The sequence below is a fragment of the Perna viridis genome, chromosome 2 (assembly GCF_037379345.1).
Source record: "Perna viridis isolate PV_CMFRI_1.1 ecotype Kerala chromosome 2, ASM3737934v1, whole genome shotgun sequence".
Taxonomy (NCBI): Eukaryota; Metazoa; Mollusca; class Bivalvia; order Mytilida; family Mytilidae; genus Perna; species Perna viridis.
The window spans coordinates 62,110,009-62,130,676 of NC_142446.1; the positions used below are offsets into that span (position 1 = coordinate 62,110,009).

A 20,668-nucleotide genomic window follows, 5' to 3' on the forward strand; every position below is an offset into this window, starting at 1 on the left:
ATGTCATCTTACTGGAAACATTGGTATAGTTAACACGCAAAAGAGGACCAGTATGTTCCATTGTATCATATAATCATAATCGATCATACATGTACATCGGTTAACAGTTATGACTGTCACTGTGTAGTGTCTGTGAAGTAAAGCCGAACAAAAAAAATAAGATCTCGAAATTATGAAACACGCAGTTGAATTTAATTAAGAGAACTTACGATGTAAAATCACTACAGATCTCCTTAAATCTATATGATTTCCATTTAAAAATATGTACCACCGTGAAACTTTTTCTATTATTTCAAGAAAAGTCATCTCCAGAAAAAAGCTAGGTTAAGTTTACTTTACCATTAGTCTACTCAAATTTATCAATCTTTCGAGCCAGAGGATAATTTGTGAAGGAGTATAATTGGAAATAAATGTACCTTTCGCCACTTTTTTTTCAGTTTTGACGCGCGATGTAGGAACTGTTGAAGTTGCGTGTTTGAAATGAAATGCCGGCAGGGATAAATGAACAGTGTCAAATAAAGCAAGTTAACTCTGCATACTAGATTAAAAAGATTTTCACATTAAAAGACAGTTCTTTTACTTATTGCTTATGTTACAGAAGTTCCCTCATAACACAAGTTCCAAATGAAGATTATAATACTACAGATTATAAATTTCTCTGGAAATTTGATTGTAACGGAATATAGCTAATATAACAAGTGTTCCCAAACTGAAAGGAATAAAATATTATATAAGAAAAGCTCAATTGGAGCGTCTGTTATAAGAACAATTATACGTTGAAGAGTTTTGTTTTACTCATATATATTTAATTTATAAAATTTGGCATAATTAACAGCAACAATAATTTTCTGCAGTTTTCATTGATGTACCTAAATTGCTTAATCGAATTATATGGATACACGAATGGTATTAAAAGCAAGGCTGCGATGCTCTAGCTGCATAAATATATAATATATAACACAAAAAGGTGGTTGATTCACAGTCACGGTCACCGGTACAATTATTAATAAACCATAGCTAGTCGTGAGATCGGGTTTACACTGAGCTGCTGTCACATAGTTTTGTTTTGTTTTTTTTTTTTCACAGAGCATGTGTTAACGATGTTGGCAAGAATCGTTCGAATTGCACGCAGAGACGGTGGTCCAGAAGTCTGCTGGTATTAAAGGGATTCAGACATTACACATTTTTTAACGAAATTCTAAGAAGGGTTCCATGCAACCCCGGAATCGTCCTCTCTATCCGCCACCGGAATCTCGAAACAAAATACATCTCTGATTTGTTTCACTTAAATACAATGTTTCTGCAATAATTGACTAGTATCCCAATCCAATAAATTAATGTACTTGTAATATAAATATGCTTAACGGTGAGCAAAGGCTCACAATTTAATACGCATTCCATCGTACGTCATGATTGCAGACGAGTACATACTAAAAAGATGAATATTGAAATGTCTGTACAGATCTGAATTTAAACGCGATTTAATGCTGACATTGACCAACCAGTATATTTATATGGTTTTCTAAAAATAGAATATCCTCACGTCATTGGGGGGGATCTCCAAAATAACAGTTCGGAAACCAGTCTGAGAACTTAATTGACGATGACCCACTTGAACTTAGTATTAATTCGCAACATATATGCAATTAATTATTTCAGCTGTAAAAATTGAAAGAATAGAGGACTTACATTGAAAATCGAAAATGGCTCTTATATTTCGATTCTTGTCTTGATAATCAGATTGAACATAGTCTTTATTATGGCACTACTTTTTAAGCGGTATATAGTAATCTTTAATGATCTGTTGTTTGGTCAGCCATTCTGAATGTTTCAAAAAGTCAACGGCGAAAATGATTAATGAACAATTGCTACTGCACTTTTCACAATAATTCAATTTCGGTACCCATATGTTGTTTTGAAGCCCATTATTTTAGGCAGTTGTTATTGAAAAGGGTCCACCCAGCGAAAGATATTGAAACAAAAACATGAGTCGACAACCGCCTCGCAAAGATACCAAAATGCGAATACGAGCATTTCCAGTAAGTATTTTGCTTAACAGTGATGCGAATATTTGCTTAAGTGATATTTTTTCCTGTATATGATTGGTGTAAACTGTAATATTCATATTTTGATAATAAGTGGTAATTATTTTCGTTAAAATGGCGGACGGAAGTGGCACCAATGAATGTAAATAAATACGTCTGCATTCAGAAAATAAATATTACTAAATAATGAAATGCCATGTCTCTTTTTATCTTCTAATTATTTATTTAAATATAAACCAGTTTCGTAATTCATGTAACTATTCTTAACCATCAGTAGTGTTAATTTGTTATAATGTACAATTGCCTCGAGTCCAGTATTTCCGACTTGCACTACTGTGAGTGATGCCTATTTTTCTTAATTGACAGTTCCAGTAATTTTGTTTCCTTTTTTTCAAAGCAGCCCCCAACCCCTTTTTTTGGGGGGAGGGAATTTTCCGCCGTAAAATTTACAAATTTGGAAAATATTTTAAATGAACTGATGAAATTTCTCTTACACAGCAAGTGACAAGTGTTTAATGATTATATTTAACATCATTTTCTACTTCTATATCATCACTTGATGTTTCAATATCAGTAGTTTCCCTAGTAGTGCTTTTACTAGTCATGCTAGCCATCCTTTTGAACAAGGTGCCAATCTTTTGGACACCTTTGGCATCTTTCTTGATATGTTTTTTGGTATAATATTTATGTGACATATCCAAAGTAAACAGAGGAAATTTGTAAAGGGAAAAGAAATGTAAAGAGATGTGTCCAGTGCAAATCCCGATTTATGAACCGACGCCGATCCGGCATTTACACAAGGACATATATTTGAACTTTTCTACTTCTTGAATTGAAGTAAAAAATGTATCAGGACGTAGAGGTAACGTATTGAAGAACATTTTACCGGCTTATTTACCTGATTTTGAGTATACTACACTTCACAATTGGGGAATTTTTCTCTTTTTGGGAAAATCTTTTTCAACATTTTGGGAAAAGTCTCGAGGGAAAACAGCCGAAATTTGCCTGCAATAAAAGGGTGAAAAAATTACTGAATTCATTTGTTTCTTGTGCTTTTATACATCCCAAGTCCATGACACTCATATTATTTATCAATTTAGTTATAGAATAATTCGGTACAAGTGTATCTACAATAAACCAAGGTGATATTTCTGTTTGTTAATTTTAGATGACAATGGATGAAAAGTATGTCAATAATATATGGACATTACTCAAGAATGCTATCCAAGAAATACAGAAGAAAAATAACAGTGGATTGAGTTTTGAAGAACTGTATAGAAATGCTTACACAATGGTGTTGCACAAACATGGTGAAAAATTGTATACTGGTTTACGGGATGTTGTTACTGACCATCTTGTTGAAAAGGCAAGAAAATTGTTTAAAGCAAATGGATTTGTAATGACAGTCTTTTATATTTACTATGGTATAGACTTGTTTGGAAATTTGCGAAAACCCATCAGTCTGACTGTGTAAACCATATTCTAGGATTATTATTAGAATGTTTGTTTCTACTCATATTTATTTTTGTTTGGCATATAATATTGACATCCTGTAAAAAGTCTATTTAAGTGAAACTTGTCGTAATAAAAACTTGTGATGTACTTGCTATTTTCATAAATTTGGGTTATAAATATTGATAATCTATTGTAGATAAGAGAAGATGTATTAACAGCATTAAACAACAACTTTCTGCAGACTTTAAACAGTGCATGGAATGATCACCAAACCTCAATGGTCATGATTAGAGATATCCTTATGTATATGGTTAGTAAAAGTGTAAAATCTTACATGGCTCTCAGTGCAATGACACTGTCACTGACCTGTTGTCTTGGACATTTTTTAACTTTGCTTGTGGATATTAAATTAATGAAATTTTGAACTATATCATGGAGTTGGGATACCTAATTGGTTGTATTATCTCTGTAGTGATAAGATTGAGTGGTTGTCCACTTTCCAGCTATAGTTGATAAAAAACATAAGCTACTACCAAGTAGATCTTTGTAAGAACTTGTCTCGTAGGCGACATTGAGAAAAAAGTTATTTGTACATGTAAATGTAATATTACATTCGAATAAATTGATTTGGTGTCTCAACTGGAAATAAAATATACCGTATTTTCTAGACTACAAGTCGATATTTTTTTTCAGCAAAGTGTCAGCCTCGACTTATCATCCACTTCGACTAATATAAGGGTTTTTCAAGAAAAAATTTTCATCTAAAATGCATTTTATTAGATTTGTTTAGTTCATTTTTGATTGCTTTATTAAAAAATTTTGGTAAACTGCAATCAACGAAAACTGTCACTCAAACAGTCAAACTGGCAATTGAATTCGAATATTATTTATCATTGCCGCTATCCTTTATGAATGAATTGTTAATAAAAACTTTGAAACATTTAAAATATGTAAACAAACTATAGAAGATACGTTAACAAAACTCTTTTTAACTGGGAAGACATCATCGAGGGTTCTGGAATTATCGGTCTAATATGTAAATTTATACTCATTTATGGTATGTCGTAACACATTCGCACGTGGCTCAAATTCTAATTAGTTAAGGTGTTATCTAAATGGCTAATTGCAACCAAATTTGCGGGCAACAATCATTTTTATTGTATTTCATAATACTAGGTGATATTGTTTATTAATTACCTATTGTAAGAGTAATCAAGGGAATCAATGTTATAGAAGTAATCAAGAGAATGTTATCCAGGGACAAAGCCCAGATATGGAAAACAAACATACACAACAAAGAACATGAAGTAACTAAAATCATGCATACAAAGTAACAAAAGCAAATGAGCAACTCAGTCTCCACTAAAAACTGGGAGCATGCACCAGGTGCACCGGTAGAGTGAGCGTCTTCTGTTTTCTAGAAACACCCGCCGAGTTGCTCATAAAAAGTTCAGGCCGGGGTAGTCGAAGGAGGAAAGGAAAACTATGACATGTTGATCAAATCAGTTTTACTATGACCAATTCATCAAGCAAATTTCTCACTTGATCACACATGGGTGCCCAGGTTTGACATGTTTACAATTTCATACACCTGATGATCTAAGGCTTCAGAGCCATTGACAAAGTCCACTTTAACAAAAACACAAATATTGATTTAATTCCAAAATACTATACTTAGTAAAATCGCTGGAATAATATACTGTTGAAAACAAACCACTCAACTCGGATCTCTGCTGACACTTACGATATAAATGCACGTCTGACCCTCGACTTATCTGCTGAAATTTGACTTATCTATGTATTTTTTGTCGATTTCGATTAAAATTAGGCAATTCGACTTATATTCCACTTCAACTTATTGTCCGGAAAATACGGTAGTTGTGAAGTGGCTACAGCAAAATTCGCATGTATAGTCTAATGATATGATGTAGGCATATACAATGCCTATAGAAGCGAGCACCAGGAGATTCAACATTTTTGAACCCTAACTTTTAACTTTACGAGAAGCTTTAAGATTAAGCGGGTCCAATTCAGAAAATGTATAAAGCCTGGAATAATAACAGTCCTCCACAGGTGGTGGGAACATTTTACACATAACCTGTGATGTAAATGCAACTGACATCTTCACAGAAATTCAAAATCATGAATATGATTGTCTTCCCTATCTAACTAAAAGCTATGCTTTGATTTGAATAATACAGTCAATGCTATATTTTTTCCAAGGTGGGTTAGGTTCTTGAACAGCAAGTGGAACAGCTGCGAGAAACGCACAAGTACACTTGTCAGTGCATGCAACCTTTCCTGAACTTGTCCATAAATATTTCAGGAAAAAATTATAAGAATGCATTGAAAACGACTGTATATTTATCATATTAAAAATCAATTCTTATCCATTTTCGTTTATTGATACAGATAAGTGTAAATTTCTGATTTTATATCTGTATCTGCTGGGGAAAGTATTCTGGTTAGGCTGATAGCTTTCACTGGGGACCATCTCAAGAATGCTATTTTCATGTACACACATGTTGCTGTTCAGTTCACTTTGTGCTTGCTATAAAAATGATGAAAATAAAAATCTGTAATGTATGAATTTTTGAATAGTTTCCAGTATTAAATTCATGCATTAGAAAGCAAAAATGTCAGTTGAAAGGACGTAAATTTACATAAGCAATTTTGTAAACAGAATGGATAGAAAAAATTCATTGTTATGGTTTTATGTAGCAATATGAATAATATCATATTTTGTTAAAAAGAAATGATGAAAGTGATGCAATTTTTGAGTAAATTAAGAGATTATTTTATTTTCAGGATAGAGTGTATGTTCAACAGAACAATGTTGATAATGTATATAATTTGGGACTGATGATATACAGAGAGAAGGTAGTCAGACATCCTATGATCAGAGATCATCTTCGGAGTACATTGTTAGAAATGGTAGCTAAGGAACGTAGAGGAGAAGTTGTTGATAGGTAGAGTATAAAGTCTTTGATAACAAGGGACCAAAAAATTAAACAAAATTTCAGCCAGATTTGTTTCACGGGCCAAACCATTTGATATTGCTGGATGGGACTCTGAAGAATATTAAACTCCTATTAAATTCATGAATTCAGTAACATCACAAATAATAAAATGTAAAACCCTGTCATCTGGCTTTAAGCACGAACTCAAGGGATAACTGTGAAACAGACACAATATTCCAGACCAGTTTTTTAGTGGTAGTCTTTAATAAACAAATTCTTGAGCTTATCAATATTATACTTCTAGGGGAGCTGTAAAGAATGCTTGCCAAATGCTGATGGTTTTAGGTATTGACTCCAGAGCTGTATATGAAGAGGACTTTGAAAGGCCATTCCTTGAACAAAGTGCAGAATTTTACCGGGTATGATAAGTGAATAAAAAGTCAGTTTACATTTACATGTATATGTAAGTGTAAATAACCATCACAAGTCGTGGTTGCCTTATTAAAGTAGATTTTTTTCATATCAATAAAATCTTATTTTCTTTCTCTTTCAAGCAGAATTTGTCTTTCAAACTCAGTTTATACAGTCTGCTTTGTTGACTTTGATAGTTAAATCATGTCTGCTTACAAAAACAGTCTTTACTAATAATTCAAGCTACATGTTTATTTAGTTGAATTAGAGTTTTGCTACCCCCCCCCCCAAAAAAAAAAAAAAAAATTAATTAAGTAGTTAAAAATTAGTGCTGGGTTCAAGTAGGAATGTTTACAATTTGATTTTAATGATTTCTGTACATTGAATCTATTTATTTCAGTCTGAGAGTCAGAAGTTTTTAGCAGAAAACAGTGCCTCTGTGTACATAAAGAAAGTGGAGGCCAGAATAAATGAGGAAGCAGAAAGAGCAACTCATTATTTAGACACATCTACAGAGGATCCAATTGTTAGGGTAAGTAAGCCAATAAATTGTATAATTGTCTTTATCTAGTTGAAATTTAGATATCTGTATTGGATATTATGTTTTGTTGTCAATACATGTATTTATCTGTTATTTTTGTGAAAAATATTGTGTTTACATTCATATGCTTATTGACTGTACTGGATATAAGGAGAATGGATATGGTGAATATGTCAAAGAGACAACCACCCCAACAGGATGAAAAATGTCAGCTCAAGGACAACCATCAGCATGTAGCTTTTTTATGATGTGGTTCTTTGTTATTGAATATTTACTTATATCAATGTTGTGACACAATGTATCTACATGACATTGCTACACCTTAATATTTCTTTTATAATGATTTGTTTTGAAATAAAAAACGAGGTCCTGGTTATAGAACCCTGTCTATTTTTTAAGGCAAAAATGTACTGTAATTGTACTTATTTTTCTGTGTATTTATTTTTATGATCAGTAATTATTAGGACATAAGCCCCCTGAACAAAAGCCCCCCCCCCCTCCAGATAAAAGCCCCCAAGGACAAAAGCCCCATCTTATAATGCATATTTTTTTGTTTGTCTTTTTGTTTGTGTAAATTTTTTTAATGCTATTTAGAAATGAAAACAAAAAATGAAATATTTCCTGATTGACATCAATTACAAACTAATTGAAAGTTGTTATCAAAGTTAAATTATGAACATCATGAAATGGTCAAAGATCAAAATACATTATCACTAATTGATTATACCATTCATCTAAACTTTAAAACTATATGTAAGACTAAATAAAATTTCAAAAGGAAATATATGTTTAAATTTTAAAATTCCAGTATTTATTCTTTTTTATTTATATCAGTCCACGTAGTATAAGTTGCAAAGAAATTAAATTTCAAATTTTACACTTTCAGTATTAATAGAAATATTATTCATAATTGATAAAATAATTTCTCATACGGGCTTTTGTCCCAGGGTGGCTTTTATCTGGGGGCTTTTCTTCTGATCCAGAAATTTGCATATAAAGTGTTTAGCATATGGGAATTGTAGTGTGAACTTAAATACCCTTAATTCTTTGATACTGTAAACATACTATTTTGCTGTGTTCTAATTTTCACTATTTTCGTGATGGACAGAAAACCATGAAAAATAGTACCTGCAAAATAGAATTTTAACACCATATACTAATAATTTTTGAAACCATGAAAATTGATACCCATGAATATGTTCACTTGACACGAAAATTAATACGTTTACAGTATTTTCCTTATAGCATTTCATTGTTAAGTATGGTTTCATCCACACTATACTAGTAGCATGTACATTTGATGACATATATCTTTTTTTTGCAGGTTTTAGAAGAAGAGTTAATCAGTAAACACATGAAGACAATTGTAGAGGTATGGCATTTCAATTCCCTATGCTCAATAATAAGCTACAGCTTTTTAGAGCTATTCCAGAATTAATAGTTAAAAGTGGGGTTGGGAGGCACCTTTATTGAAATTTGATGGGTGGTTGTTATTTAAGAAAGTTAGCTTTAACAATGAAAGAAATAATCATTTGAAATTGTATGCATGGTGGGGTAAAAAAAGTGCCTCCCAACCTCCTCCCTTACATTTATTTCAGGAATAGCCCTTACGTAAATATTGGATTACTCCAAAAACAAAACATCACTAGTAGTTATTTGGATTAAAGAGAGTGATCCTTCATTTATCAACTTCCAGCTAAAAATGTCCTGTTGAGATAATTCATTTCTATAGTGTTAGATGATGGCCCATTGAAATTGTAAATATGATTAGAAATGGCCCATCCTCATAATTTTAATCTCAATCACTACAAAACATGCTGTTTACTGGACGTATTTCATTGCATTTTTATTGATTATTGTCTGGACTTTCAGATTTATTTTTATGATCAAATTTTCACTCATTGTAAATTGATCCTTTTGGAACACCTCCCAGTATTTACTAAACAGGTACACTTTAGTACATGCATATTATTGTATTATATGTTTTGTTTTTTTTTTTTGCAGATGGAAAACTCAGGAGTTGTCCATATGTTAAAAAACAATAAAACAGATGGTAAGGAAAAGTATTAATGTGTTTTTGGTTTCTTTTTCATGATCCAAGGATTAACTTGCTTGGAAATATACATGTTAATTCTCCTTCAATATGAGTGATTTGAATTATTTCTCGATTCAAGTCGGTAAAATTAAGATTTTCAACATGTGAGTATCTTGATTTAAATGTAGAGAGTGGAAAATTAGATTAAATGAAGAATAAGCTGAGAAAGACAATTGATTTCTCCCATGAAATATAAAGAAATACAAATTCTACATTTAGGAGTAAAATATGAAGTTTTAAATGTAGGATGCCATTAAAATTGATAATGTCATGAAACACATAACAATGGAAAAATTAAGGACATGTAAAGATTAAGACTTTTGTACATATATTTCTGGAAATGATGCTACTTATATTATGTTACCAATGATTTTTAGATTTAGCGTGCATGTACAAGTTATTTATAAGGGTACAGAATGGCTTAAAGACAATGTGTGATTGTATTAGTGTATATCTACGTGAGCAAGGCAAAGCTATTGTGTCAGAGGAGGGTGAAGATGGTAAAAATGCCATCACGTACATACAGGTTAGTATCTTTTTGTCAATATTATTAAACTCGTATATAATTTATGAGTCTAGTTTTGGATTTTTATACCTGATCTTCTTTTGGTCAAAGTGTAGTTCTATTTTTTTTCAATCAAAATTTTACAATGATTCTTTACTTTCAATTTTTCCCAGTTTCAGCTTTGTTTGCTGACCTCATAAAGTCAGGTTTAACAACAGATTATGTAGCATTTTATTGGCAAAATGACCCTCATTAACCAATGTTTAAAAAAAGCTATAAAAATTTGACCCAATCAAAGTAATGAGGTTTTTTTAAATTCAGGTCACTAGCGCGTCAAACAGATTTAGAATCTTGGAATTGAATCTTTGCAGTTAATTATTGGTTTGTGTAACTTGTGTGTTGTTAGTTTGAAAATTTATTTCACCTTTGGGCTATTTTTGGTCCAGATTTTCTGCTGCTTACCAGCCAAATTTGATTTTTTTTGTACCAGAATTTCCTGTTAACCTTCCATTTAATATATTTCTTTACTTCGGTTTTTGCCAATTTTTTCGATTTGTTGGGCTTGAATCATTGTGTCTTTATTTTATAATTGGCTACACACGTGCTACTGATATAAATAAGATAATTATCATTGAATGTGTTCAGCAATTTTTTATTCGACAATGAACTGTGAAAATGTTAAGAGTTTTTTTTCTATTTTTCAGAGTTTGCTGGATTTGAAAGATAGATTTGACCACTTTTTACACGAGTCTTTCAGTGACGATAAACAGTTTAAACAAATGATCTCCAAAGACTTTGAATATTTTATAAATTTGAATCCAAAATCTCCTGAATATTTGTCACTATTTATAGATGAGAAACTTAAGAAAGGAGTTAAAGGGGTAAGGTCTAGAAGATTTTGTATGGACAGATGTTAAATTTACACCAGTAAAACACAGGATAACCATTGAAATTGACAGGAAATTTGTATGAAATTTACTTAGACAATTTTCATGTAAAATTTATTAGGACGATGCAAAACTTTTTTCCTGATTTTGGTGAAAATCAAATGATTTTTAGTTTGTTTGTCTTACTGTACAAGAAAAAAGCATGAAATTCTCAGAAGACAGCTAACGATTTAAAAGATAATACAGCATACACTACATGACATGATAGAGTTGTGGTGAAGATGTTAAACAATCCTTTTTGTTTAACTGTCATCCTTCATCTAAGGAAGTCAACTATGTATGGGTATTTTTTTGCAGATGACAGAACAGGAGATTGAAACAGTGTTAGACAAGAGCATGGTATTGTTTAGGTTCTTACAAGAAAAAGATGTATTTGAACGGTATTATAAACAGCACTTAGCTCGTCGATTACTGCTCAATAAAAGTGGCTCAGATGATTCGGAGAAGAATATGATTTCTAAATTAAAGGTTAGTAAGTGTCAATGATAGGTAATGCAAAATAACAGACATCTTCCCTAAAAAATGACAAAAACAGCTGCTGTAATGATGGTTCACTTCTTAAATTGTAATCAGATGGAAATGGTTCACTTCTTAAATTGTAATCTGATGGAAATAACAGTTTGTTAGATGGTTGGAAAAAACCTAATTTTAATCTAAATTACTTCTACTTGTGGCATCTGTAATATATAGATTAATGCTATCATATGTTGTATCATTTTACATTTGGACAAGACATCAATAAATACATTGCACCCTACGTCACAAGGTAACATCCATTCAGTTAATTGGACAATTCCACTAAGTGATCCACTGTTCCGTGTTTACAGATCATGCTTAAGATAGCCAATGCTCAGTCTTATCAATAGGACTTGTAAGGCTAAAAAAATATGCTAGGTTCTCAGGCACTGCAGCATCCCTAAAAACTCTCCTGCATCTGCATTTTTTCTTAGGTAAAATCCGTAAATTTTATATCTGTTCCAGAAGTTTTCATATCCAGTCCGGAATCGACTTTTAATTAGTTACGGAATCATCTGCTCACTTGACACGAATGTAAAAAGTATGGTGTGAATGAGGCTGTTATTTAATATTCTTCATTAAAAACGAAAGTTTGTCTCGTGTCGGAGAGATGGCTTTTATTTCTTGCCACATCTCATATTCCAGTAAAGTTTTAATGCCATAGAGTATTTTATTTAACGTCTCAACATCCTCTACATTTACAGAATTGTTCAATTTGATGAAATATCAACAAAAAAAAAAAGAGAACCTCCCTCCTGCATCAATGTTTTTTAAAAAGTGGCCTGAGAACCTAGGCATTTTATTTGTATGGCCTTTCTCTCATCCTTGGACTTCATGAATTCATGAGAATTGGACCCTAACCCCAACCCAAAAGCATAGGACGTTATTGTTCATAGAATGAAGAATGAAATTTCATCAACAAAAAAACAGTAATGCATAAAAATGAAAATAAAAATGTGATGCTTAACTATTTCTGAACTATAAAATGTTTGATAATAATACAAAAAATTATGACAATAAATTTGTCTTCAGTTTTGAATGCTTTCAATTCAACAGTAGATATTGTGTACCAAAAATAAATTGAAAATGAGACTATGGGAGTACAAGATACACCAATAGAATGATGAATTATTTGTCTACATGTATACCAATAGGAATGGGAACATATTTAGTATGTATTATTAGATATTGTGGTGGAATTCCTTCAGCAATATGTTAAGTTTTGAATTATGTCCGCTTTAGATACAGTTGTATAAGTTATGACTGTTCAATGTCAAAGGATTGTACATTTATTTTTAATTTTGTAGACTGAATGTGGTTGTCAGTTTACTTCCAAACTGGAGGGAATGTTTAAAGATATGACTGTATCCAACACAATAATGGAAGAATTCAAAGGCTTCCTCAGTACTGCACAGGTAATAATATGACAATACCTAGGTTTCTTAAAACATTGCTTAGTTCGAAATCTATTTTAACTCAAAATAATAAGATATTCCATATTCAAACTTCGATACAACAGCCTGCCCTGTGGTGTGAGGCTTTCCTTGTCATTCATTGAAGACCAGTGGGTGGCCCATGAGCTGACATTTTTCATCCTGATGGGGATGTTGTCACTTCAACATATTTACCATATCTCGTTATATTGCAGTGCATCATAATATTTATATACTGAAAATCAAGCAAAACTGCATTGTCTGTATGTAGTTATTGTATCTGTAGGATTAAAGTTGATGCAACATATCTAAATACAATACTTATTAGAAAAATTGGAATAAAGACTGATTTAGATAAAATGCTCACAATTACACTCAAAAACTAAGGCAAAGGAAATCTGTCATGTAGGTTTGCTAATAAGAAAGTCAAGTGAAAAATGATAATGAGATTGAGAAAAAAAAGTCTAATAAAGATTAATTTGTAATTAGTGTACTATAATTGTGAGACTAAAAACATTGAAAAAAAAAACAAGTGTTACATTTTTTTGTTAATGAATCCATGTATTGTTGACTACAAAACTAAATTGATATGGAGTTATCTCTCTTTGGCTTGTTGGATAAAACTTGCTTTTTTAACATTCTTAAACTTTTGCATTGAAGGTAAATCTGAGTGGTGTAGATTTAACTGTTAGAGTATTAACTACTGGTTTTTGGCCAACACAATCAGCAACACCCAGATGTAATATACCAAGTGCAGCAAGGACAGCATTTGAAAACTTCAGAAGGTATGAATTTTAATGGAGAGATGACATGTTTTAGGTTATTTCTATTGAAGCAGGGGATGAGTGGGTTTAATATTGTCACTTTCAGTGAGATGTGCATGCCCTTCAAAAATGGATTGAAATTGTTGATGCAAAAAGTCTGCCTACTTGCTTAGGAAACAGTTTATAGACTAAGATCCATACATTTGTTCTTGTTTTAGATTGATTCAACTAAAATTACCTTTGGATTTTTAAAATTATATTGCAGTTGGTCTATCAGGTGAATTATGTTCACTTAGACTAAATGTTCAGTGTACAAAAATAAAATTGCATTAGAAATGTTTTTTTCTCTTAATTCCAGGTTTTATTTAGCCAAACACAGTGGTAGACAATTAACATTACAGCCACAGCTAGGTAATGCTGATTTGAATGCCACATTTTATGGTTCTAAAAAGGAAGATGATTCAAGTGGTGCCAGTAGTTCTAAAGGTCCCAGGAAACACATCATACAAGTTTCAACGTACCAGATGTGTGTGCTGATGCTCTTCAACAATAGAGATAAATGGACGTATGAGGTTAGTTGACTGGCCTAATTCTGCTTGAGTTTTGTTGTATGAAAAGTTCTAGATAATGATATGACTCCATCTGGATAGGTTTTCAAACGGTTGAATAATTTACTAAAAGAATGAGGTATATAGTATTTTGGAAAGTATAAAGTAAATCGCCGTTTCAGAGTAACATTTCTTGTCACAGCACTTATTTGGAGTGATTTTTTTGTGCTGACACAAACAAATTGACAGCAGCAACCTTGAATTCTAGCAAGTTAATTGATTTAATTCAATTCATACCTAAAGAAAAGTTCACATAAACCAAAATTTGTTGTATTCAGTTATTAGTTAATAGCTTTATGGTGGTAAAAGTCAAAAGTGAAACTTGTCTTCATTTTAAATTAGTACTTGTAGGAATACTTTTAGTTCAGAAGTGGACTTTTTCTCATGAAAATGTCTGAAACACTCAATGTCATGGTATTTCTATTTTATAATTCCCAGAGCATTGCTTTGACATCAACTGAGTATTGAAACCTGATGAATTTTTTTCAAGTGGTCCATATAAGTTTCAAGTTACTAATTTCCATTGTTTAAAAGCTCACTTTACTCATATGATAACTTTGAAAACACTTCACTCACAAATAGTAACTTTCAACAAAACATAGAAACAGCATGTGATAGTAGAAAAAATTTAAATAAAGGGTGCCAAAATATCAAGTTTATCTTTGATCAAAAGCTTTTATGCTGCAGACATGATTTTCTTCTACTTTAAAATGGAATTTATTTTTTTCAAATCCATATTTTTACTATTACATTGCACTTTTTTTCTTTATGGTAACTTCAGACTTTTTTGTTGGATTCATAAAATCATGCCTGATGCTAGGGTTAAGTCAGATTATTAAACCTTACATAATAATAATTGATTCTATTGGATGAAATATAATCACGTGACAGATAAATTTTGATATTTTTTGTCTTAATCGTAGGAAAGGTTGAAAAATTCATGCCATCATTGAATAACCCTATTATTCACTGGTGAAAAACCCATCAAAAATGCAAGAGCAGGTGAATAACCCATCAAAAATACAAGAGCAGGTCCATGACCCATCAAAAATACAAGAGCAGGTGAATAACCCTAACACATTTGAAACCATGCATTTTTTGTCAGTCCTTTGTTTGTTCGGTATAATAAAACAATTACAGCACTCTAATTTGGTGAATATCCAAAATTGTCAACCTCACTAAGGTTATTTCCCTCAGGCTAAAGTCCTCAGGGTAATAACCCTAGTTCAGGTTGACAATTTTGGATATTCACCTCCTCAGGGGGCCGTAATTGTGTAATGTTAACAAATTTCTTAATCATGGTAGAAAATTGAAAAGAAAATATGATTACTAATCTAAGTATGTATTGGTCTAGGAAATAAAAAATGAAACAGATATACCTGAAAAAAAAAATTTGTTTGAGATGTTCAGTCAGGAATTTGATATTTTTGGTTTATGAATTTAAAAATTGTTTTTTCAGGAAATAAAAAATGAAACAGATATACCAGAAAAAGATTTGATAAGAGCTGTACAGTCACTAGCAATTGGTAAAATAACGCAAAGAGTTCTACAAAAAGAACCTAAAACTAAAGACATAGGTAAATATTAATTAGATGAAAGGTATAGATATAGGACATCTAATAGGGATGGAGCATCAATAACGTTCTATATAGATGCTCTGAAACATGTATGACAAAGTCATTCTGTTGGAAGTGACACATTTCAGAAATAATGTATGCAGTTAGGAAGTGATTGAACTTTTAATGCAGACATACTACATGTAGTAAGTCCCGTTGGTTGAGACTTAAGCCATATAACAACAAAGTCAAATGTTGAGTACAAATAGCTCTGTCCCTTATATGCAAAGCCAAAAATCATATTACATACATTAGCTGTATGACATTGGTTGTTTGTGCATCACACATTGTCATATCTAGTAAAACTATCAATAAATCAGTAAGTTGTGATTATAAGGGAATATGATTTTTAGTTTGATATATTTATTTTGTATGATGAGAGACCCCAAGTGATAACCAGGGGCATTCCCCTCCGTCTGTCATGTATTACAAATACCACATATGAGTGCAAACCAGTTCTAACATTATTGAGTATATATGTTAGCATGAAAACGACAATCAAATCAGGTATAGGAACAGTCAGCTGATGGTCAGTGTCACTCAAATCGTGCAATTGATTGGCTAACACTGTGTAAAGAAAGATTTTTGGGGGTTTTAGTGGTTTATATCCACAAAGTCAAAGTATCTGTTAGAAGCTACAATGTCTTTTCTTTGTATTGCACGAAATAAAGGGTATAACGGATATACGGAAAGTACTATCTTTTTCATTTTTATTGTTATTCTTTAATTAACATATTTTCTTACATGATTTTCTATGGATTACAGTTCAAAATTTTTTGTATTTTTTTCAGAACCTAGTCATGTGTTAAGTGTTAATGATCAGTTTACTTCCAAACTGTTTAGAGTAAAGATTCAGACAGGTATTTATTTGTAATGCCAGACACAAACATCACCTTTAAATTACAAAATGTAGATTGAATGTATTTTAGATCACTAGAGTATACTTCTACTGGCCAAAAATAGTATTGGTATGTTCACAAATAGAATACCATGTCAGACAGTATACTTACATGTATCTAATGATTTTTAAAAATGTTCATACATTGAATGTAGTCGTATGGAAGACGTATCAAATGTTCATTGTCAACTGCAAGTCTTAATAATGAAAATACCACCTTTTTTTACTATCAGTGATATTTCAACGATCTGGATATTTTCATTTCATAATTAGGTAAGGACTAAGAATTTATTTTAACAATAACAATGAACAATATTTGCTTTTATGTTTCAGTTGCTGCAAACAAAGGTGAAGCAGAACCTGAAAGAAAAGAAACAAGAACTAAAGTTGATGAAGATAGAAAACATGAATATCCTTTGTTCACAACTCTCTATATACTTAATTGATAAACTATTGGTTATTTATTATAATCAATTACTGAAATTTTCACCTTGCAAATCAGTTAGGACTCCTGAAATTTCAGGGACATTTAGTTGAGTGGAGTTCTACCTTTTGTTGGATTTTGGTGTTTTATTTTGGCTAGAAACATAACCGTAATCAGAAAAATGTTAAAACATAGTATTCAGTTTTATTTTTGGACTGCAATACAAGAGCAAGATATTCATTTAAATCCTTCCAACCTTATAAAATGTATGATGCAATTTGAAAAAAAAATTAAGGAATTTTAAATAGCGATATTTATATACAACGCAAGAAAATTGTAGTTGTACATTGGTATGGCACTGTTGTCGTCATCCTCATCCATAGGTACTTGGTTTCTGTGCAATAACTTGTGTTTAAGATGGTTGATCTTTATAAAATTTTATAATAAAGTTCCAAACCAGAAAAGAAAGTTTGGAATTGATTTTGGAGTTATGGCCCCAACTGTTTTAGAATTGGGGGCCGAAAAGCGGCCCAAAACAAGCATTTCATGGAATTAACTGAATAACTCTAATTAAAGCATAGGAATGTCTATGATATTGTTCCACAATATTCTATACCTCAATGGTCAGACTTTGTTTGAAAATAAAGGTCCAGAAAGAGGGCCAAAAACATTCATTTTCCTGATGACCAGACAATAACTTGACCATTAGTGAATTAATCATTTTGAAATTGTTTTACAAGCAAGGTGCCATACCACAAAAGGGATTGATTTTTGGGGTTTTCACATAAGTCAAATAAGAGGCAAGAAACAAGTATTTTTTTCTGATTTCTTGATACCTTGCTTATTTCAGGTCTGATTTTGAATTTTTTTTATTAAATCCCTCATGAAAGTCCTTGCCTGTGTTTTTCAGAGTCTTTTGCAGTTTTCAAATTATAAGGGACCAAAAATTGTATTTTTATTTTTGATGCAATTTTGAAGATTTTTTTTCATTAGATTCTTCATGAAAATCCCCACCTGTATATTTCAATCAGATTTCAGATATTTCTTACAGTGTTGAGTCATAAGGGGCCAAATGGGACCATGCCCCAAAAATTGGATTTTTAAAATTTTTTGTGTGATTTTGAATTTGTTTTTATTGGATTCCATATAAATCCCAGCCTCAATACAAGAGCTTTAAGAATTATGCTTACCAAATTAACATTATCACTTACTATTTCTGATATAATGAGGTACAAAAGTGATCGATAAATACACCCTGAAGCAGACCTTTATACTTAAATTGAATTTCAAAATATTGTGCAAAATTGTGTCCAAAAGGAACTGTAAGTCACTATGTTTAGCGAGTCAAAAACTAATATTGTGTCCACACTTGCCTCAAGTGAACAGAGTTTAACTGGCTGTGGTTGTGTCATGCTGCACTTGGCAAAGCTGTTATTACAAGATAGGGATGAGGTGATACAATTTTTTTGGCATTTTGTGTCATGCCTTCGGTTATAGTTTTCCTTGAATCTTTTATCTATAAAGATGGAGTTAGAATATACATCTTGGTCTGATCTTACTATTAATGTATGATTTCATGGTTTTGAGGAATTTCCAGAGTTAGAATAATTCACAGTAATGCATTGACTTGGAATCACGTTAGTAGCTTTAGATAGAAAATTATCAGATAGTAAGAACATTGTAAAAATGATGAAGTTGACTATAAAATAGTTTGTCTCCTTAACTCCTGTGTAAGATTGAAGCTGCAATAGTAAGAATAATGAAAGCCAGAAAGAAATTACAGCATAATGTCTTAGTAACTGAGGTAATAACTTGAAACATTGTATCACAGAAGACACTTATTTTACTGGAGAATTTAAAACATGAACATTTTTACTGGTTTTAATCAAATCTCACATCTGTCACTCAAATCCTTTCTGAACTGTAGAAATCTGTAAACCATATGATTGTTAGACAGTCCATGTATCTGTAAAATTATGACACATTAAAGAAGAGCGGTACTGCTTTCAATACATTTCTGTGGATTTAAATAACTGTTCAGGTACAATTATTCCTTTCATAATAATGTAATAAGGAACACCTATTTGATCAATGTAATTGAAGTATTAGGCAACCTTGTTATTTATTTAATACAGGCCAATTAGAATAATAGATAGATTTTCAACTCGGCATGTCCCTAGAAAATACTCTGAGTTTTTAATTTTTTTTTCAAATTTACGATTTTATGGATTGTTATCTGACTGCTTCTGGTGAATAGGTTTTAGATTGTTTACTACACTTCCTTGTAACAAAAATGGCGTTTACTATTCTTCGTGTTGTTGCCAGTCAAAATACGTAGGAAAGAGGCTGATATGCAACCATAAAACATATGGTCACATAGTAATATCTCTCTGTGTATGCTTTAAGAGTTTAATGTTTTAAAATGACAATTCCATCTGCATCTTGTAATTCTAGACAAGTCATATGACAAAAAAGAAAATAAAAAATAAAATCCTCCCACCAGCCCCACTTTTTTGTGGATACCTGGATGAAAATCTAGCTATTAAGGAGGTAGACCTAGGATAAGGGACGTTACTCTTGAGATCAGTTATATGCTTATTTATTCAATATCACCAAAGCCTATCAAGCTTTCATTTGAAACAAGATGAAATTAGTCCAAGTTTCTTTGATACTTACATGAGATTGATGTAAAATGCTGAATACAAATGTTCCAATGATTTGTAAGAGTTGTGTCCCTTACCCAAGGTCTACCTCCTTAAATTAGTTAGCCATACTAAGCAACAAATTGAGAGTGTATATTTTGATGATTTTCAGTGTACTGAACAGTTAAAAGCCAGATTCCTGCCTAGTCCTGTGGTAATTAAGAAGAGAATTGAGGGTTTGATAGAAAGGGAATATTTAGCTAGAACACCAGAAGATAGGTTAGTTGAATAAATAGGATTATAATTTAGAGGGTGAATATTGAAAATGTTACTAATGAGTGCTGATATTAGTTAAATCATGTGCTTTCTCCATCAGCACACATGATCATATTATTTTTTATTTCCATTCATGACATAAATATTTATAAGTGTAGTACTTATATCTTGTAATTGATTATTTCCAATAATGAATTATCAATTTCAAAATTAAAAAAGAAATCACCACTATTGCATATTTATTTCCATCATAGGTATTGGAAAATTTTGAACCTCTCATAAGGTAAAAAAAACCTGATTCATGGATCACATGGGGTAGAAAAATGTTTAATAGTTTTCTGTTTCTGTCTATTTCCAGGAAAGTGTATACATATGTAGCATGAATGGAAACTTTTGAAGCCGACTGTTTTAGTATGGTAGTCTACTCATTTGTATATGGACCAGTCACGGTGTTTGGCTGTGTCCCTGCAATACAAATGATCTGCATTCAAACATTGAAGAACAGCTAGCAGCATTTAAGCTTGAAAGATGA

At 31.6% G+C, this 20,668-nt stretch overlaps 1 protein-coding gene across 1 annotated transcript; it reads left to right on the forward strand.

The window, feature by feature from the left end:
- Window positions 1–1,795: 1,795 nt before the first annotated feature.
- LOC148626374 (cullin-3-A-like) lies at window positions 1,796–20,668 on the forward strand. Its single transcript, XM_088570311.1, has 20 exons — window positions 1,796–2,039; window positions 3,214–3,411; window positions 3,697–3,810; window positions 6,309–6,469; window positions 6,765–6,879; window positions 7,272–7,403; window positions 8,737–8,784; window positions 9,417–9,465; window positions 9,885–10,033; window positions 10,717–10,893; window positions 11,257–11,427; window positions 12,783–12,890; window positions 13,569–13,693; window positions 14,031–14,244; window positions 15,740–15,857; window positions 16,688–16,756; window positions 17,128–17,202; window positions 18,952–19,022; window positions 20,033–20,139; window positions 20,495–20,668. Exons 1-20 carry the CDS (start codon window positions 1,986–1,988, stop codon window positions 20,517–20,519), a joined length of 2,280 nt encoding a protein of 759 aa, XP_088426437.1. The 5' UTR covers window positions 1,796–1,985; the 3' UTR covers window positions 20,520–20,668.